The 19496-nt window shown below is 41.8% G+C and overlaps 1 protein-coding gene across 1 annotated transcript in view; it reads right to left on the bottom strand.

Annotated features, from left to right (window-relative positions):
- TPD52 (tumor protein D52) overlaps positions 1 to 18126 on the bottom strand; it is a 305089-nt gene extending 286963 nt beyond the window's left edge. The window contains exon 1 of the mRNA XM_077492923.1: positions 18003 to 18126. Within this exon, the coding sequence (XP_077349049.1) occupies positions 18003 to 18021 (19 nt within the window). The 5' untranslated portion in view covers positions 18022 to 18126. The remainder of the gene's footprint in view (positions 1 to 18002) is intronic.
- Between the last annotated feature and the right edge of the window lie 1370 nt (positions 18127 to 19496).

Below are 19496 nucleotides of genomic sequence, written 5' to 3' on the forward strand. Positions count from 1 at the left end.
AGGCTGGCAGGTCCTGGGAGGTTTATTTGCATTTAGTTCCTTGCTAGTAGCACAATCCTATTATTCTGTCAGATCAGCCGCGTCATCAATTTTGGTGACACATAAAGCTGTGAAAATGAAAAGCGGATTTTTGTGCATATGATGGGCTAACTACACAGTTAACATTGCTAGACATATTTTTCCGTTCTCTTTACAGCGCATGCACAGGAAAAATGATTGTATTTTACTTCCGCGTGCAGGCGAAGTGTCCACGGTAGTAAAATCCAATCGTTAGGCTCCTTTCACACTTGTGCGACTTGAAAGTCATGCAATTTTTGACACGATTTTTACCGTGACTTTAATGCGATTTTGATGTGACTTGAAGGAATACTTATGTAATCTTGAGGTCTCTGCCTCAAGTCGCATCAAAATCGTACCAAAGTAGTGCAGTAACTACTTTGAAGTCGATGTGACTGGAAGACCCACAGATATGAACGGTACTCATTGGAAATCTTGGGGTACGACTTGTCATGCGACTTTGTAGTCCCAAGTTGCATGATAAGTCACACAAGTGTAAAAGGAGCCTCATTATGCACTGTAAAGACTACGGACAAATCTGATAGCTAGCAATCTTACCTGTGAAGTTGGCCCATCAGAATGCAGAAAATACACACAAAAACACGCTTTTCATTTACACGACTGTTTGTGCATCACCGAAAGTCGCAATATTGGCTGCTCCTATAGATCGCTTGATCTGACAGAACACCTGCTACCCAGGTCACTGAGCACAATCCTATACTCATATAATCATATACCAGACCCCATATGCAATAAAGAGAACCTGTCACTTCAACAAACGATCACATAGGGGCTTGTTAAGTGAAAAAATTTATAAAATAAAAACTAAAACCATCCCCACCAACCCTGATATCTGCATGTGAATAAATGTTTTTTTTTTATCGTAATTATTCCAGTACTTTCAAATAGTTTTATATTGTTCTATTAAAAACTGTTGATTTTTTTCCTATTTTGTCTGTGTTATTTTTTATACCACTATTTAAAAAATGGTCATGGTTGGAGGAATTAAAAAAAATTAATAATAATCTAAGGATCCAGGGGGCATAGAAATCTCAGGACCAGAACGCAGAAAAATATTACCATAAAGCAGGATAAAATGTATTTTTGTGTTATAAAAATTAGACAGCTCTCTCATTCAGTTATATAGCTACTAAATTAGACACATGTCCCAGAAGGCATTCCTGTCCTTCTTAACATGAATATTTTCTTTAGCATAAACCAACTAAATATTAAAGGGTTAAATAATTAATCTGAATGAGGATATCTTCTTATCCTGACTCTGTCCTCTCTGTCTATAAAGCAGTCTGTAAGTGTACTACTTACTGCTAGCTGATCATTGATTTAGTGTAGTGTTCTCTACTGGTGGTGACTCATGGTTCTTTTAGTGTACTGTGTTCTAAAAACTGATATGATTCTTTCACTCGGTAACTCGGTAACAAGTACGATTCTTTAACTCGGTAACAAGTACGATTCTTTAACTCGGTAACAAGTACGATTCTTTAACTCGGTAACAAGTACGATTCTTTAACTCGGTAACAAGTACGATTCTTTAACTCGGTAACAAGTACGATTCTTTAACTCGGTGTACTGTGTACTCCTGGCTCTTGTTTTAAGTTTGTATCCAGTTCCTGAGTGTCACTGTGCTTAGAGTCAGCTAATTGGTTGCAGGGAGGGGCCGAGCTCTCTCACTCTAGGATCATATTACCACTGCCAGCTCTGCTGCTCTATGTACTGAGTGCAGAGTGAACTGTTTCAAACGAATCAGTTCACTAAAAAGAACCGATTCAAAAGAACGATTCGTTCATGAACTGGACATCACTAGATGGAAGTGTCAGCGCTGGCTCTGAGCAGCTCTCCCTGGCTGTGATCCGGAGCTATCAGTGAGCTCCAATAACCCAGTAAACAGCCTGCTATCTCTCAATGTACCGGTGAGCACACTCAGCACTGTGCTTATGGCAGAGGGATCCGCCATCAGCACAGCTCTTTAATTAGGCAAACTAGGCGGCCGCGAGGCCCCTGTCAGCGCGGGGCCTTAGGCGACTGCCTAATTTGCCTAATTAGAGAGCCGCCTCTGGTTAGGATATATCAGTCTGATTCTATCCTATTAGAGAAGTTCAATGTTTTTTATCCACAAAAACAATAAATGAGGACTGTAAAGCATCATAAATGTTTCTAGCAATTTTCTGAAATGGTAAATCTCTATGACCAACCATGAAATTCAGCCATGCTTCCCACATACATGACTTACTTCCGTGATTGGTTGTAGAGGTTTTGCATTTCAGAAACTTGTATATGTGCTAGCAATCAATTCTGATGGTTTTCAGTATAACCAGTGGCATGAGCGAGTTCCATCACTCTTTATTCACTACTCATTCATTCACTAGTGGACACCCGCCACTCATTCACTAGTGGACACCCGCCACTCATTCACTAGTGGACATCCACTATTCAGTTTGGATCAGGAGAACCTTCTGATGGAATTACGTACGTAATAAAGGAAGTTTGGGACTTTAAAATGAAGCACTTGGATAGTGGAGGTAGGTTTTAACCATATATCAAAATTTTTTATTATTGATTGTTCAGTAACAGATCATAAAAAAATTATGATGGAAATAGCTCATTGCTGCACCATTGACTGAGAATAGTCATAAGCAGTGGAAGCAATCAGAATGATAGAACGTTGTTGCTGATCAGCTGTTATCAAGCTGGTTGCACTGGTTACACACACAAAAAAAAAAAAAAAAAAAAATGTATATTTATATATTATATATATATATATATATATATATATATATATATATATATATATATATATAATCACTTCTAGGTTGATTTACTAAAGGAGTGGAGGGGTATTTGGTAAATATGGTGAAGCTGCATTCACGCAAAATACCCAACCATGTGCTAAGTAGAAAAAATATTTATATACTCTCCCCGCTCTTTCTGGATTTCTGCCCAGGTGGAGAATGACATATGCAGTAGTTCGCAGCTCTCTGGGATACCTACATCACGCATTTGAGTAGACCTTGGGGTACTCTGTTGCGCATGCGCTGCAGCATGTTATCAGGAGGCCTGCTGAAAAAATTTATTTAAACCACTGTAGTACCAGAATGCAACATAACAAAATTAAAAACAGTGAAGGGGTCTGAATACTTTATGAACGCACTGTAGTTTTCTTGCAGTGGGATATTCTTAAGCAAACAAGCAGGACAAAACTCAGGATAGCCGCACACTGGAAAAAGACTTGAAATCCCATCTTTAATTAAACAACGTGGGTCACATCAAAACAAAATAAAAAAAGTGGGATATTCTTATAGGGATTGTGTGCAGTCCACACAGGAGCATCACAATGAGAGGCCAGCTCTAGGCACAAGTGATTTTTTAAGTCACTTAAAGCGGAGGTCCACCCTAAAGTGGACCTTCCGCTCATCGGAACCCTCCCCCCCTCCGGCGCCACAATTGGTACCTTTCAGGGGGGAGGGAGGTGCAGATACCTGTACAGTGCAATGCAAACTAGCTCATTATGCCTTTGTCTTACAGGTTTTTTTTTTTTCTCTGGATTTGCAACCTCTTTAAGTGGCCAGGTTCACTAGATTGGCAAAGTTCCACTTGCTGGCTCAATGAAGTCAGTCTTGAACATATTTACGCTTTTGTGAAAACCCTATTTGAAGGTTAAAAAGTGTTACTAAACCCACAACAGTAAAAATCTGTCTGTATATGCAGTATAACATGCCTGTTATACTCACTGTAGAACTTAAGGGGTTAATCCTCTGCATTGTGTAAAAAGGCTGTTTGATCCTGTATGCACAGATCCTCCCCCTCCTGCACTGTCTATCTGGGGAGGCCAGCTAACACAGGCAGGGTAGCCAACGTGCACATGCTCAGTTGTGTCTTTTATCCTTGTTCTCAGAGATAGCCAGGTCACATGATATTGACATCACACATGTGGGTGTGTATACAGGCTGTAGTGAAAATCTCCTCCTGCCTGAACTCTAAGCATTGGAGATACTGTACAGTTTATCATGTAACCGTGGTTTACAGATCATACATGTATATAGTGGCAGTATTTTATGTAAAAAGAAGATTTATAACTTGTGGGCACTGTGGGGGGAGGGGGGGTGGTGAACTATTTTCATATTACTGGGTTTAGTGACACCTTAATTTTACTTTCATTAATAAATGATACATCATACTGTATATTATTGCAACACAAGCCATTTTGTAATTCAATGCTGTTTAAAATGACCCGTTTCTGTACACAGTTTCCAAGTCCTTGACTCAGAAGTGTTGCATTTATTCCAGATTCAGTAAATACCATTGTTAGAAAGGAGGCCATCATACGTCTCTCTTATGACAAGTGCACTTTATAATGCTTCATAAAAGAGCACAAGTAAGGCATGCTTATTGCATAAGAACCTTACCGACCACACAGAACTTTTCTGCTTGAACCACACAAATCTGATTGGCTGCTAAGCGAGTTTGGATAGCTAAAACTTTATTTTTTGTTCTGAGTAGAAAGGGGCAGGGTTAAAACCAATTCCAGTTTATTTTATGCTGCCTTTAAAGCATTGAGGACATTTCTATCCCAGATGCACAACAATAAATAGAAAAAATAACAGTAAGTAAAAGTAGAATTTCCCTTCTAGACGGTTGTCCCTGATATGGATGATCTCAGTGGAAAGATTTCTTGTTCTGGAGACAAGGCTAAAATTTTGGCTTTCCCCTCACTGTCTCTCTAGATGACAATGATCACCAGGCGCTGGTCCATTTAGCCCCTTCCAATTACCTGGGTTAATGGACACGCCAAGAGTAGGCAGGTACCTCAACTGCCCTCACTAAACAGCTCAAAGCGATCACACTTTATAAAGGTAGATTCTGATCTGTAACCAGGCGAGAGGCCCTCCACTGTTAGAACTGGCATGTGGGCAGCCTGGAGAGAGCCTAATAGTACACAGCTTCTCCAGAAAACTCAGCTTCTGTGCCGAGCACCACCCCAACTGATATCAGAGTGCTCCAGTTCCAGTAGGGTATTACCCCTGTGTCCTGTGGCCTTGGATCCCTCCAGCTGTTTGCCAGTGTTACCAGCGTTACCCTGAAATTCACTGAAAGGGACACTGTTAAAGAGGAAGTAAACCCTGATGAGTTTACTTCCTCTTTCATTCCCTGCAAAGGTAAAGCATAATGGACTACTATGCATCGCATAGTTGACCGCGGCGCGCTCAGTGCGCCTGCGTGCCGCTGTCTACGGCGCCATAGACAGCGGTGCCCGTCTTTCAGCAAATATCTCCTAAAACGTGTAGGTTTAGGAGATATTTCTTGGACTTACAGGTAAGCCTTAATCTAGGCTTACCTGTAGGTCAAAGTTGGTTGTAAGGGTTTACAACCACTTTAATGAGAAAAATGGCAAGTAGCTGTTTGTGTTCTAAACTGTCTTACTTAAAGCGGAGTTCCACCCAGAATTGGAACTTCCGCAGATCGCTTGGGGGGAGGGGGGCGGATACCTGTCATATCTAGGTATCAACGCACACTCTGTGCAGCAAAATTTGCAATGTCCAACCCCTCCCCTCCCCCCCTTCGCTGCCTTCTGGGAGACACACAGGTCCCAGAAGACAGCAGGGACCATTCAGAACTCGCTGTGCGCAGTAGGAAACAGGCTGTGAAGCCACAAGGCTTCACTTCCGGTTTCCCTTAGTAAAGATGCCGGCGCCTGCACCTGGAGCTGAGGGATGGGTCGGCTTCGGGTGCCGACATTGTGGGCTCCCTGGACAGGTAAGTGTCCACTTTAACTAGCGACTCTCAGCTAAACTTGCTGTTAATATAGGGTGTTTTAAGCACTATGCTATGCAACTACATGTTACCTGGACCGAGCCACACACATTGCTGTAGGGCTAGAACTAACGATTATTTTCATAATCGATTAGTATGCCGATTATTGTTTTGATTAATCGATTAATAACCTTTAAAAAAAATAAAAAAAATGTGGGTCAAATTGATGTTCATTTTCAACCACAGTGACGGGAAAATTTGGAAATAGAAAACCTCAAAGGAATTTTCGGACACTGTATATGGTTTTCGTTCAGAAATTACATTCATTTTAAAAACAGAATGTTAAAAACAAGTGAAAATTTCAAACAAAATTCTTCCATTCAGCGAATGTGCAAAGATTTTTCGTTGGAATATTCTCATCTGAAAATTGATCTGTGTGGCCTGCATTAAGGCACGGTGCCCACCTATGCAGTTTGCTTTTGATCTGTTTCTGCAGTGCATTTTGCTGTACGTTTTGATTTTTGCGCATGTGATTTTACGGCAATTTGCATTTTTGCCTTTTTTTTGGGCAGATTAAAAAACACAAATTGCTGCAAAAAAACACATCACATGCTTTTCTGCAGCTTCTCCATTGAAGTATATTGAACCAATAAAGCACCATTTTGCGTTAAAAGTCCCTGACCCTTTCAGATGTGAACGTGTCCCATAGGAAACCATGTAAATGAACTGTAGTGCATTTCTGTAAAAAGCACCAATAAACACATAGATGTGAACCAGGTCTAAGATGTTTACTAACATAATGGGGTTAAAAAAATTTAAATTAGCCCTTTATAGTAGAAAAAAAGAAGATAATCACTACGTAAGGGGTTCATTTTTTTTACTGTAGAACAGTGAGTAATATTTACAGTAGCGATTATTTTAGTTTTTTTTTTAGCCCCATTATGTTACCGGCCGATTAATCGATTATGAAAATAATAATCAATTAATTTCATAAATCGATTAGTTGTCGATTAATCGATTAGTTGTTTCAGCACTACATTGCTGTGAAGACTCCATGTTTTTGCGGTTTACATAATCTGCTTTATATTATTTTGTATGCATGATCTTTGTCATTATGACTCTGTTTTGCATTAAGGATTCTAACTTTGCACCCATTTAGTGAACTACAAGTTAGGCTCCAAAGCTGTGCCAACTTTGGAGTGCAACTTTGAAGCAACTTGGATAGGACTTTGACCAGTGATAATGGACAACTGTTGCACACAAGTTGCATTGTATAACATTCAGGTACGGCTTTCATGCAACTTCTGAGGGATAACAATGAAGCCTATGGCCCTCAAGTTGCATAAAAGTGAACTACTTTGAAGTTGCTGCAACTTTAAGTCGCACATATTAGGAATGGTTATCATTGGAAAACGACTTGTCATGCAACTTTGATGTGCAGAGTTGCATGACAAGTCGCACAAGTGTGAATGGAGCCTTACAGTTACATTCTAATTATTTGACCAATTACCAATCCTTTCACAGGTGCTGAAAAATCTGATTGATTACCATAACAAGCACAACGTATGTAAAATGTTCAAAGTGATGGGAAATCCAAAATGCTCTTCTAGACAGCAGGTTTCAAACAACAAGGTACACTAGACTACACGTGTATGGTGCATCCACAGTACTGACAATACTTAGGAAAGAAATAAAGTACTGCAAAATATTTCTTCATTCTAAAAAAATGACTGTCTCCTTAATAGCTAAGAAAGAAAATGAATTATTCCTCGCAGAGAATAGTTTTGGGTAATCCTATATAATCCTTTCAGTGACAGCGATCACGAATGACCTGTTGTAACAGGAAAGACAACCATCCTCAAGCATTATCTTTATATACACAACTTTCTCAAAAGTAAAATCTAATTTATAATGGGATTCTATTTATGTCATGCATCAAATTATGCATACTAATTAAAAAAAAGTTATTACAGTGCACCAAACTATAAAGAATAAGTAACATATAAACAGCAGCATTACTGCAAAGGTAAGCTCCTGCTTAGGCCAATGTCACACAGCAACAAGATCAGCAGAAAACGCAGGGAGCGCACACTTACTTCAGCAGTGAGGCGTCACCGGTCCCCTGCTACTCTCCATTCGGATATTGCCATGCAGATCCTGGGCACCAAGGAGGGATGGTGAACCAGGGACACATGGCGTGGGATGTTGTGCGTCAGGCAGAGGAACAGCACAAATAACTTCTACAAGGAAGAATGTAAACAAACTCCAAGCTGCTACAGTGGCCGGGAGTTTGTTTACATGCCGGAGCTGCCGCCAGCGTGATATTTATTTTATCCACAGTGAAGGGAAAATTAATATATTTGTAAACTCAAAAGTTATGCTGGACATACACTATACGAAAAATGGTCCGAAATTCAGTAATTTGGCCAGTTCGTTCTTTTTTTGGCCAGTTAATGGGCACAAAATCAATAATCTTTGGGATGTTTTTGAGCCGAGAAAACGAAGGACAAGTTTGGAAATTTTCTGCCAAACGAACGATAAATTGAAAGGTTAATGTGCTTCCCGTCCGAATGGTTTGCACCAAGTATAAGTAAAAAAATAAAAAATAAACAAACAAAAAATAAATAAAAAGATTCATTTATGTCCACAGACCAATTTATCGGTCATTACATGATGGCAATATCATTTGCTCTCACGGTCGAATGCCGTTTTTCGAAAATGGGTTTGCCCTATTTTTCGTATGGTGTATGGCCAGCATTAGTTAGAAAACTAGTAAACTCAAAACAGGTTAGAATCCCCATCAGCTTTTTATTGCTGTCTGTGTCCCTCTAATGATCCTGGCGACCATTGTCCCCAGGACAGCAAATGATAGGAAATCCAGAATGTATAATTGGTAATTGGAACAGGAGGCAATGGCTAATATTCTAATAGGGAAATGTTCTGATTTGGACTCCTCATAAGTGCCGCTGTGTCCCTGGGACAAGAAATGAAGCTAAATCTTTCCCACAGACAGCAAAAAACAAAGAGACCTGAGAGAGGTACTAATCATTCTCTCTCACATTAACATAAAATGACGTGCAACCAACAGAGTTTGGACAATTTCATGCTCCCAACTTTGTGGGAACGGTTTGGGGATGGTCCCTTCCTGTTCCAATATAACTACGCACCAGTGTACAGAGCAATTTCCATAAAGACATGGATGAGCAAGTTTGGGGTGGAGGAACTTGACTGGCCTGCACAGAGTCCTGGCCTCAACCGGATAGAACACCTTTGGGATGAATTATAGTGGAGCCAGGCCTTCTCTCCAACATCAGTGTCTGACCTCACAAATGCACTTCTGGAAGAATGGCCAAACATTCCCATAGACACACTCCTAACCGTTGTGGACAGCCTTCCCAGAAGAGTTGAAGCTGTTATAGCTGCAAAGGGTGAGCAACTCAATATTGAACCCCACGGACTAAAGCCGCGTACACACGGGCGGACTGTCTGGCCAACTAAGTCCGTCAGACAATCCGACGGACAGTCCGTCAGACAATCCGACGGACAGTCCGTCCTACTTTTGAATGAACGGACTTGACCACACACGATGAACAGACAGTCCGTTGAAAGCTTGCGCGATGACGTGTACAGCACGTACGACGGGACTAGAAATAGGACGTCCAATACTCAGCAATGCAACCTTCGGCGTGTAAATCCTTTCTGAGCATGCTCCATTCTTAGTCCGTCGAACTAGCCTACTCACGAGCGGACTGTCCGCTGAAACCAAAGTTGGACGGACAATATTACGGAAATTCCGAAAGACTTAGTCCGCCAGACTGTCCGCTGAAAAAGTCCGCTGAAACCCACACACGAGCGGACTGTCCGCTGAAATGTGTTTCAGCGGACTAAGTTGGACAGACAGTCCGCCCGTGTGTACGCGGCTTAAAACTGGGGTGTCATTAAAGTTCATGTGCGTGTAAAGGCAGGCGTACCAATAGTTTTGGTAATATAGTTTATCTCCAAAAGTTTCTAACCATTCCCTACTCTGTCAAAAATCAAAAAAAATAAATAAATACAATTCTGGCTATACTTGCATTTTCTGACTTTTGTATAGTTGCTGTGTTTGCTGGATATAAAATTCTATATATATATATATATATGAACCTTGGCACCCCAGATGTTTTGGAACTACATTTCCCATGATGCTCAACTACACTGCGGAGTGCATGAGCATCATGGGAAATGTAGTTCCAAAACATCTGGGGCGCCAAGGTTCACCATCACTGATATATATATATGCTACACAATCATCAAGAATCGTTAGTGTGATCTTGACTAAAGTGTTTCACAATTCTTTCCATGCAAAGAATTCTCTCTGCTCTTCTGAAGCCACAGCCTTCAAAAGAAAGGCCTCTTTCACACGGGGCGGATCAGTAATGATCCGCCCCGTGATGATCCGCTCGCTCAGCGGGGATCGCTCCGTTGTCCCAGCTGAGCCGGCGGCGGACAGGGCGGTCTCCGCACACTGTGCAGGGACCGCCCTGTCAGCTCTCCGCTCTCCTCTATGGGGATCGGATGAGCACGGACCGTCTGTCCGTGTTCATCCGATCCGCTCTGCAGACGGACAGAAAAATAGGATTTTCTTCCATCTGCAGAATCGGACAGTTGCGGAGGCGGACAATAGCGGGTGTCTGCGGATGCTCATCCGCAGACACCCGCTATCCCATAGGGATGAATGTATGTCCGTATTTCATCCGCAAACGGATGGATGAAATACGGACATACCATCCGCATGTGTGAAAGGGGCCTAAGGAAGAGAAAAACTGGGCAGTCGCCAACAATCAAAACATTCTTTATCAGTTGAACTTAAGTATAAACATTGTAACAATTTGTCAATGGAATAGACTGTGTGTAAGTGAAAAAAGTTTAACCACTTAAACATTAAACCTATTTCTTACATTTGTTGGTTTCAAGTTAAATTTTTTATTTTTTTGCTAGAAACTTACTTAGAACACCCAAACATTATTTATCTCTCTCTCTCTCTCTATGTATTTTTTAGTAGACACCCTAGGGCAGTGATGGCAAACCTTGGCACCCCAGATGTTTTGGAACTACATTTCCCATGATGCTCCACTACACTGCAGAGTGCATGAGCATCATGGGAAATGTAGTTCCAAAACATCTGGAGTGCCAAGGTTCGCCATCACTGCCCTAGGGAATAAAATGGTGGTTGTTGCAATATTTTATGTCACACCTGTATTTACGCAGCGGTCTTTCAAATGCAATTTTTTTTTAAAAAAAATTACTTTAATGAAGAAAAAACAAAAAAAAAAAAAAAAACAGTAACGTTAGCTCATTTTTTTGTATAATGTGAAAGATGTTACGTTGCGAGAATCGTGATCTTTTTATTCTAAGCAAAAAAATTGTGATTCTCATTTTGGCCAGAATCGTGCAGCTCTAATTATATTTATAATATATATATTTTGTTGTTGAGTTCCCCGCACTCCCTGTCTGGTGAAATTGCTCTCACTGTATGAGTAGATAGTAGATTTTTATTTTGTTTTTTATTTTTTATGAGTAGATAAGGAAAATTCTCACTCACGAATGTTCAGATAGCAATAAAAACCCATCAGGTTGATATGTAAATCAGTGGTTTAGTGCTGGTTCACACTAGCGCAATGCCAGACATCGCATGTAATTCGCAGAGCACTGCTGTTCACATTACATGCGATGTCTGTGCGGGTGCGATGTCAGCCATACAGAGAGCATTTGGTCCAAACCCGCACAGGACCCTTTTTTCTGTTCGGACCAGAATCGGATCGCATGTGTGTTCACACATATGCGATCCGATTCATGTCCGAACTGTCAGTTCGCAGTGCGATATGTGAGCTGACATGGGGGTGTCGTTAAGATATAATGACACTCCCCAGCAGTTCGCATATGGCAGTGTGAAATGCCGTGCGTGTCGAGTGCGATTCGGGAACCCGCAGTTGAATCGCAGGGTTCTCGCATCGTACTAGTGTGAACCGGCACTTAAACCTTTTGCTGCCAGAGTCAATGTTTGCATTGTTAATTATCTTTTAAATATATGCAAAAAAATAAATAAAATAAAAAACAAGTTAAAGAATGCATTTAGGTAGTGAGCTTTATTAAGGTGGGGGTGGTGGGGCAGGCTCTATGGGCCTGTATGGGCAGGCTGATGATGCATCAATATATGCATATTGATATAATCTATGGTCTGCCTTGGTCAGGGTCTTTTGGAGTTGTTGGAGACTGGGGAATATTTTCTTAACTGGCCTGAGTATGCACCAAGGTGAAGAAAACAGTTTACTTACTACAGGAAAACACAGACTACTGTCCACAGGGGCCCTAAAGGCCACACAATAAGTGTCTTATAAGGCTTATAATGTTATCCAATATAATATTATACACTTCTAATACGGCTGTGGTTGGGCACCAGGGGCTTAGATCTAGAAAAAGTTTTCATTGATGACCATGCCTTTATCTACCTCTGCACATTTCTCATTTTTCATTTCATAAGGGCCCCTGGGGGCTGGTCAGGAGGACCAGGACCACGGAGTCAGCAACAACTTCTGGACCAGAACCATGTGACTTCAGCACCTTAAGTACCCTCTCCCGGAAAACACATTGAGACAAACTCCCACTGATTGGTACCTAATGTGTCCAACCAGACTGCGTTTTAAGGCCTCTCACAGGCGTGAGCACCACCTATGATCAAGCAGAACCTTCATACAGCCCAGCCAAACTGAACAAAGCACAATTTAGCACAATTAACCCCAAAACGTAGCTAAAGTTTTGGCCAAAAACTAAATTTACAAACATAGCGCGTACTCATTAGGAGTACCGGCGCTACACTAACAAGGTGATAATAATGGTGAAAATGCTTCTGTGGTGTAAAAAAGGTCATGTGATAAAAGCTCTGGCGCTATTTGCAATGCATCAAACTATAGATCACAAAGAACCTGAGCAGCAATGATCAGCGTAGAGGTAGGTACTTCCTACATCACCCTGACAAGTAACAGTGCAGAGGAGAACTTCTGCCGTATGTCACAAGAAAAAAAAAAAAATCTATAACTGGGGTCTCAAACTGGCAGCCCTCTGGCTGTTGTGAAACTACAAGTCCCATCATGCCTTTGCCTGTGCGAGTCATGCTTGTAACTGTCAGCCTTGCAATGCCTCATGGGACTTGTAGTTTCGCAAAACAGCTGGAGGGCTGCCAGTTTGAGACCCCTGATCTATAACCTAAGGACATCTGGACACCATTTCACAGAGTATTTGGAGTCCAGCAAAGCTCAGATAACACTGGTGCTTGTATGAACAAAGTAAGCATCTATGTGTGTACACACAAACATTTAACAAGAGAGCCAAGCATTGGTTCTGGTTGATATAAACATTCATTGCATTCTTCTTTTAATCATCACGCTTAAACACTAATAATGAAAATCATTGATATTGGAAAAACGACCGGGCTTTACTCTGCCATTGAAAGTTTACACAGCACTTGAACATTAGAGGGCCCATTAACATTCTCCATTAGTGGTGAATTAACACGCGTTATTTTAAGGCAGTCCATTATGAATGGGCTGCTACTGCACCAGAATTGGATCAATTTTCAAACAATGGACCACAGCACACACTGTAGTGCCCTCCCCTCTACATTACAGTGCACTATGCCAGGTACACACGATCAGATTATCGGGCGAATGATCATCCATTTTTTATTTTTTTTTTGCAAGCTAATCTCAGATCGAATCTGATGAGTTCACTAAAGTCACAAAAATTCCTGTACGACAGAAAAAAAAAATTGGAAGTGATGTCATGTGTTATAATGAATGTGTATTTCATTTTCAAAAATAAAAGCTGTACTGAATAAACGAAAATTGTACGATCTGGCATCATACGTAAAAACAAATTCATGCATGTCCGATAGAATAATATTGGATGAACTGTCATGATTGGCTCTCGAAAGCTCTGTACTAATGATCCAATTATCAGACGATCGCTTTGAAAGCGGTATTTTCCGTACAATTTTCTGATCCTGTGTACGGGGCTTTAGGGTGGAAGTCACGATGAATGGCTGCTAAACACATCACAGTAGGCCAGGTACATTGACATATGTATGCAAAAACCACAACGCAGTGCATGAGCCCTCAATCTGCAAAACACAAAACAATGACCTGCCCAGAAAGCACAAATGTTTGTTGCAACAAATATATTTTTTAATGAATCCCTCCATTCTTTTTAAAACGTGACCCCAAAATCTGTATGTCTTGGGCACAGGTAAAATTAAATATTATGTAGAAATTACTGCATATTTACAAAAGCGGGTCCCTTTAAGATCTAATGTTTGGGGGTTCTAAGTAATTTTACAGCAAAGAAAATTATGATTTTTACATGTAGGAGAGAAGTGGCAGAATTTGCCTGGGTGGCGAGTGGTTAATTACCATAAGTTAGTAATATACAAATAATTATTATATATTGTTTTTAAGGTAATTTACTATATTTCCAAAACTGTACTCAAGCAGGTGGCTTAACGGACAAATTACTGAAGTTTGAAGTTATAACTTCAAACTGGTAATTTCACAGTAAATAAAAAATGATGTTATAACATATGGCATAATAATATATTATTTAGCTTAATTTAATAAGTACCTTTTCAGCAGCATCAGATTCTCCCTCTTAAAGTGGAAGTAAACTCCCCTATCGTTTTCAGCCAAGGAAGCTCCCATCTTTGCCTCTGTTTAATCTTCAACTGCTATGGTGCTGCACATGTGATTCGTTATGACACATGCCATTGGATGGTTTGATAATTTGGCTGAGAGCACAGTGTGCAGTTAGCATTCCCGGCATGCCTTTTTTTTTAACTGTTTAAATCCATGGGTTTACTTCCACTTTAACTGTGTGAGAAAAACATGGGATTGTGGGTAAACCTTATACCCATTGACACGTGTCTTTTCCTGGGCTGGAAGAGAGTGTTTGTCTTTTAGACACACGCCCCTTCTATGACACTGCAGTGAGAGGAGAGCCTCCACTGCAGCATTTTTATTGGACAACTTGGACCAATGGTGCTTTATCATTGGTCTAAGGTCCAAGCTGTCCATTGAGCTCAGTGCCTCTGACAAAAAGTGAGGAGAGGCACTGTGAGCTCTTCCTCTCAGTCTGCTTGTATTTAAACTGGCCACTCTGTATGTATCTTCTGAAAGGCTACACAAGAAGCCCCATATCTCTGGAAGCCATAGGTGCTAGGAGCCCCACATTTTGACCAGTGGTGGGGTAGGACTTCGGCTGCCTACCCCCCATTTGAGTTCTCTGTGAACCCAGGTCAACGAATTACAACCCTTGATTATTATTTTTATCTTTTTATGTTATGCCTCACCCGCTTCCCCAGATTGCATGTCCCTGAAATGACTGGACACACACCATTATGTAAGGACTTACCTGCACAGCCCAGTTTGACAGCTACTGGTGCACAGAACTGGACATAGAACTAATGGGGTTGATTAAGGCTGGCTTCACACTGAGGTGGTTTTCAGGCAGTTTAGCACTTGAAATAGCCTCTAAACGCCTGAAAACTGCCTCCCATTCATTTCAGTGTGAATTTCACACTGGGGCAGTGCACTTGCGAGACGTTCTGAAAAGTCCTGCAAGCAGCATCTCTAGGGTGGTTTGGAAGTGCTCTCAAAACGCCCTGCCCATTGAAATGAATGGGCATGTTTTCTCTTCCTGCCCCCAATTCCTCCTTTCTATTTCTCCCCTCTTGGACCCCACCACCCTAGAGATACTACACTACCCCCTATATTCCTCTCTGTATGACAAAAGGAAAAGTTGGAGGGGAGGCTGAATCCCCCGGGACCAAGGGAACCTAACACTTCTACGGCTCAGACACTCCAAACTTTGCCCTACGCGGATGGAGTCGCCCTAGCACCATTTAGAGAGTCTACACCCGTGGGAGAACCCAAGTTTGGACCACTCCACATTGTTGTTTTGTTATCCGTCTGTATCTGTGTAGATGTATCATTGCTTGTTTATCAGCCAACATATTATTTCTGTTATTGTGGTCCGGTTTCTCTGTCTTAAAAAAAATGGCGAGCGCTTCCTAAGCGTCACAGCACGGGTGCTTTTAACCCCTTCCTGGGCCACTAGCTGGGGTTAAACGTGCCTCGCTAGTGGCCGAAAAGCGACACTAAAACGAGCGGTGCTAACGCTTGGCAGCCCTAGTGTGAAAGTAGCCTAAAGCTGGCCATACACCATACAATTTTCTTATTCAATTTCCTTTAGATTTACCTTCAACTGTGTAGTACAAGGGCCTGTCTGATTGCACACAAACTGAAAGTGTTCAGATTTGACCTCATATTATATGGTTTTGGTAAATCCAGAGGAAATCTATAGAAGAAAATTGTATAATGTATGGCCACCCTCAGGGCCGGTTCACACTGCGGGCGATGCAAGGCGACACAGACTTGCCTCGCCGCGACCTCAGCGGCGATTTGCAAATGACTTCTGTATAGAAGTCAATGCAAGTCGCCCCGAGGTCGCCCAAAAGTAGTACAGGAACCTTTTTTCTGAGTCGGAGCGACTCGAGTCGCTCCTCTCAGAACGGTTCCATTGTACAGAACGGGGGCGACTTGTCAGATCGCGGCGAGGCAAGTCGTGTCGCCTCGCATCGCCCGCAGTGTGAACCGGCCCTAAGTAAAACTGGAGAGTGCAAAATCTGGTGCAGCTGTGCATGATAGCCAATCAGCCTCTAACTTCAGCTTGATCAATTAAGCTTCGACAATAAAACATGGAAGCCGATTGGCTTCTACTTTTAATAAATCAACCCCTATGCATCTGTGTGAATGAGCCCTTATACTTAACCATTCGGCAGCGTTTTAGAGTCATAAGAAAAATGGGCGAAACCTGAGTTCAGAGAGGAGATTGCTGGCATAATTTACGTACACACACACACAAATAAATTCCAAAAGGCCAAATAAACGAATATTTTAGCCACTACAACGAGTTTTTGTGCATACACTTCTAAATGCCATACGCCTATAAATGTGTTTAATTATGCTCCAAAACTAGCATTTTTATTTTTGCCAGCTCCTGGCAGAAACATGCAGCATTAATGGAAGTTTTTAATACACCCGCGTGCATAAAGCCTTAAAGTTTTAAAACATCAAAATAAAGTTTAGGGGCATCAACATTTTCAGATGCACAGCTCACATCCTGTCCAGCAATCCTCTACTGAAAAAGTAGCAGCTGTCATTTGGTGCCTATTTTTTGCCCAACATGACAGCTAGCACAAAGTAACATTCTGCACGGCGGGTTACAAAAACGTTTTGGGTCTCAGTTTCCCTAACATTGTCCTTATTGTGCCATACAAAGGGGACCTTGTAACTCAGGATCTTTGCAGACTTTCATTTATTTTGAGACATGTGTATCATTAATCCCAACACAAGATGGTGCTGATCACTATTTCGTAAGGTAAATGAATAATGAAGAAAATATGGAAACATGTTATCAATATCTGTTTCCCTATAATGTCATGTTTTTTATTTTTAGAAGTATCTGCCCTAATATTGAGGAAGTGTTAGGATGAAGGAAAATCCAATAACCCAGCCAGCTTTACAAACACCCAGAGAGGCTGTGAGCAGACACTATACTGGGCAGAGCAGACACTATACAGGGCAGACCAGACACTATACTGGGCAGACCAGACACTATACTGGGCAGACCAGACACTATACAGGGAAGACCAGACACAGCTTGTCACAGCTGTCAGTGCAGAGCTGGAGATGGGAATGGGATGGATGAGCAGGCAGGGGACAGGTGCAAGGCACCAAAAGGGTTAAAGCGGAAAGCAGGGGCAGGCAGGGCGCTAATCCCCAATGTTTGGTGTAGATGTAGACTAACTTTATCTGATCAAATACAGAAATAAAAAGCACTAGACAAAGCAAACCCTTGCAGTGATTAGTTCTATACACAAACACCCCAGGAAAGGGATCAACAAGCTACAAAGTAACAGACTGCCATGGTGTGATCCCTACCATCTGGATTGGAGGCAGCTGTGCACACCATCCACATGCTGCCAGACACACATGGCAGCTCTATACACAGCAATAGATGGAATGGCAGAGGGATGAGGACACACACAGCACTTGTAGATCATGCATGCTGATCCCACCTGTACCCCTTACCTTGCTCAGCACTGTCCATGGTGTGTGTGTGCAATAAGAAGCCCCAAGTCTCAGTGTGAGTTGTGATCCTTCCACTCCCCACCTTCCTCCCCGCCCTCTGTCCCAGGCAGCTCTGACATGTCTGCCTCTGCTCCCTCCCTCCCTCTCCCTATCTCTCTCTCTCTCTTCTCTGACAACTTTACAGCTCCAGCTACACTGGCCATCAACCCTGCTGCCTAATGCCACCCATTCTGCTTCATCAGCACGCTCCTGGTGCTGTCACTGGCATGACACTTTCTTTTCTGCCACTTGCCCATCAAGCCTTTTCTGCCACTCTTCGTTTAACCACTTCAATACCGGGCACTTTCCCCTCTTCCTGCCCAAGCCAAATTTCAGCTTTCAGAACTGTCGCTTTTTAAATGGAAATTGCACGGTCGTGCTAGACTGTACTCAAACTAAATTGTTATCATTTTGTTCCCACTAATCAAGCTTTCTTTTGGGGGTATTTGATCACCTCTGGGGTTTTTATATTTTGCTAAAAGAATAAAAAAAAAGACAAAAAATGTGGAAAATACATTTTCTCTTTCACTGACGGGCACTGATAAGGTGGCACCAATGAGGTGACGCTGATAGGTATCACTGATGGGCACTGAAAGGCTGCACTGATGGGTACTTATGGGTGGCACTGATGGGTTGAACTGATGTACACTGATAGATGGCAGTCACTGATGAGGAGGCACTGGCAGGCATTTATGATCGACAATGATTGGCAACATTCATAGGCAATAATTGGCATCATTAATGGGCACTGATTGGCATCCCTGGTGGTCATTGGTGGGCATCGCTGGTGGTCCTGGGTGGGCATCCTCTTGGGTGGGGCTGCACTGATAATTAATCACTGCAGACCCCCCCCCCCCCAGGAGAGCAGCCGATCGGCTCTCCTCTACTCGCGTCTGTCAGACGCAATAGAGGAAAAGCCCATACATGGTTTTTCCTGTTTACATTGTGATTGGACACAGCTGATCACATGGTAAAGAGCCTCCGTCAGAGATCGGAGTTGCAGTGTGTCACACTGACAGACCATACCACTGATCGGCGTGCTGCATGCCCCCGCTGGCACGTGTTGGCTTGTTATCCTGCTGGATATCATACGACGCCCAGTCAGAATAACTGAACCACTTCCCGGCTTCTGCTATAGGCAGGCAGAAAGTGGTTAAATAATTTTTTAAGTGGTTAAAAAATCTTTTTAATTTTGCTAGAAAATTACTTAAAATCCCCCCCCCCACACACACACATATACATATATATATATATATATACATATATATATATATATATACATATATATATATATATATATATATATATATATATTAGCAGACACCCTAGAGAATAAAATGGCGATCATTGCAATTCTTTATGTCACACAGTATTTCTGCATCGTTTTTTTTAAATGCAATTTTTTGGGAAAAAAATATACTTTAACCACTTGTCGCCAGCTCTTTAGCAGTTTTA

This window comes from Lithobates pipiens, unplaced genomic scaffold (genome assembly GCF_037356315.1).
Source record: "Lithobates pipiens isolate NorthernLeopardFrog02 unplaced genomic scaffold, aLitPip1_a1.2 Scaffold_19, whole genome shotgun sequence".
NCBI lineage: Eukaryota > Metazoa > Chordata > Amphibia > Anura > Ranidae > Lithobates > Lithobates pipiens.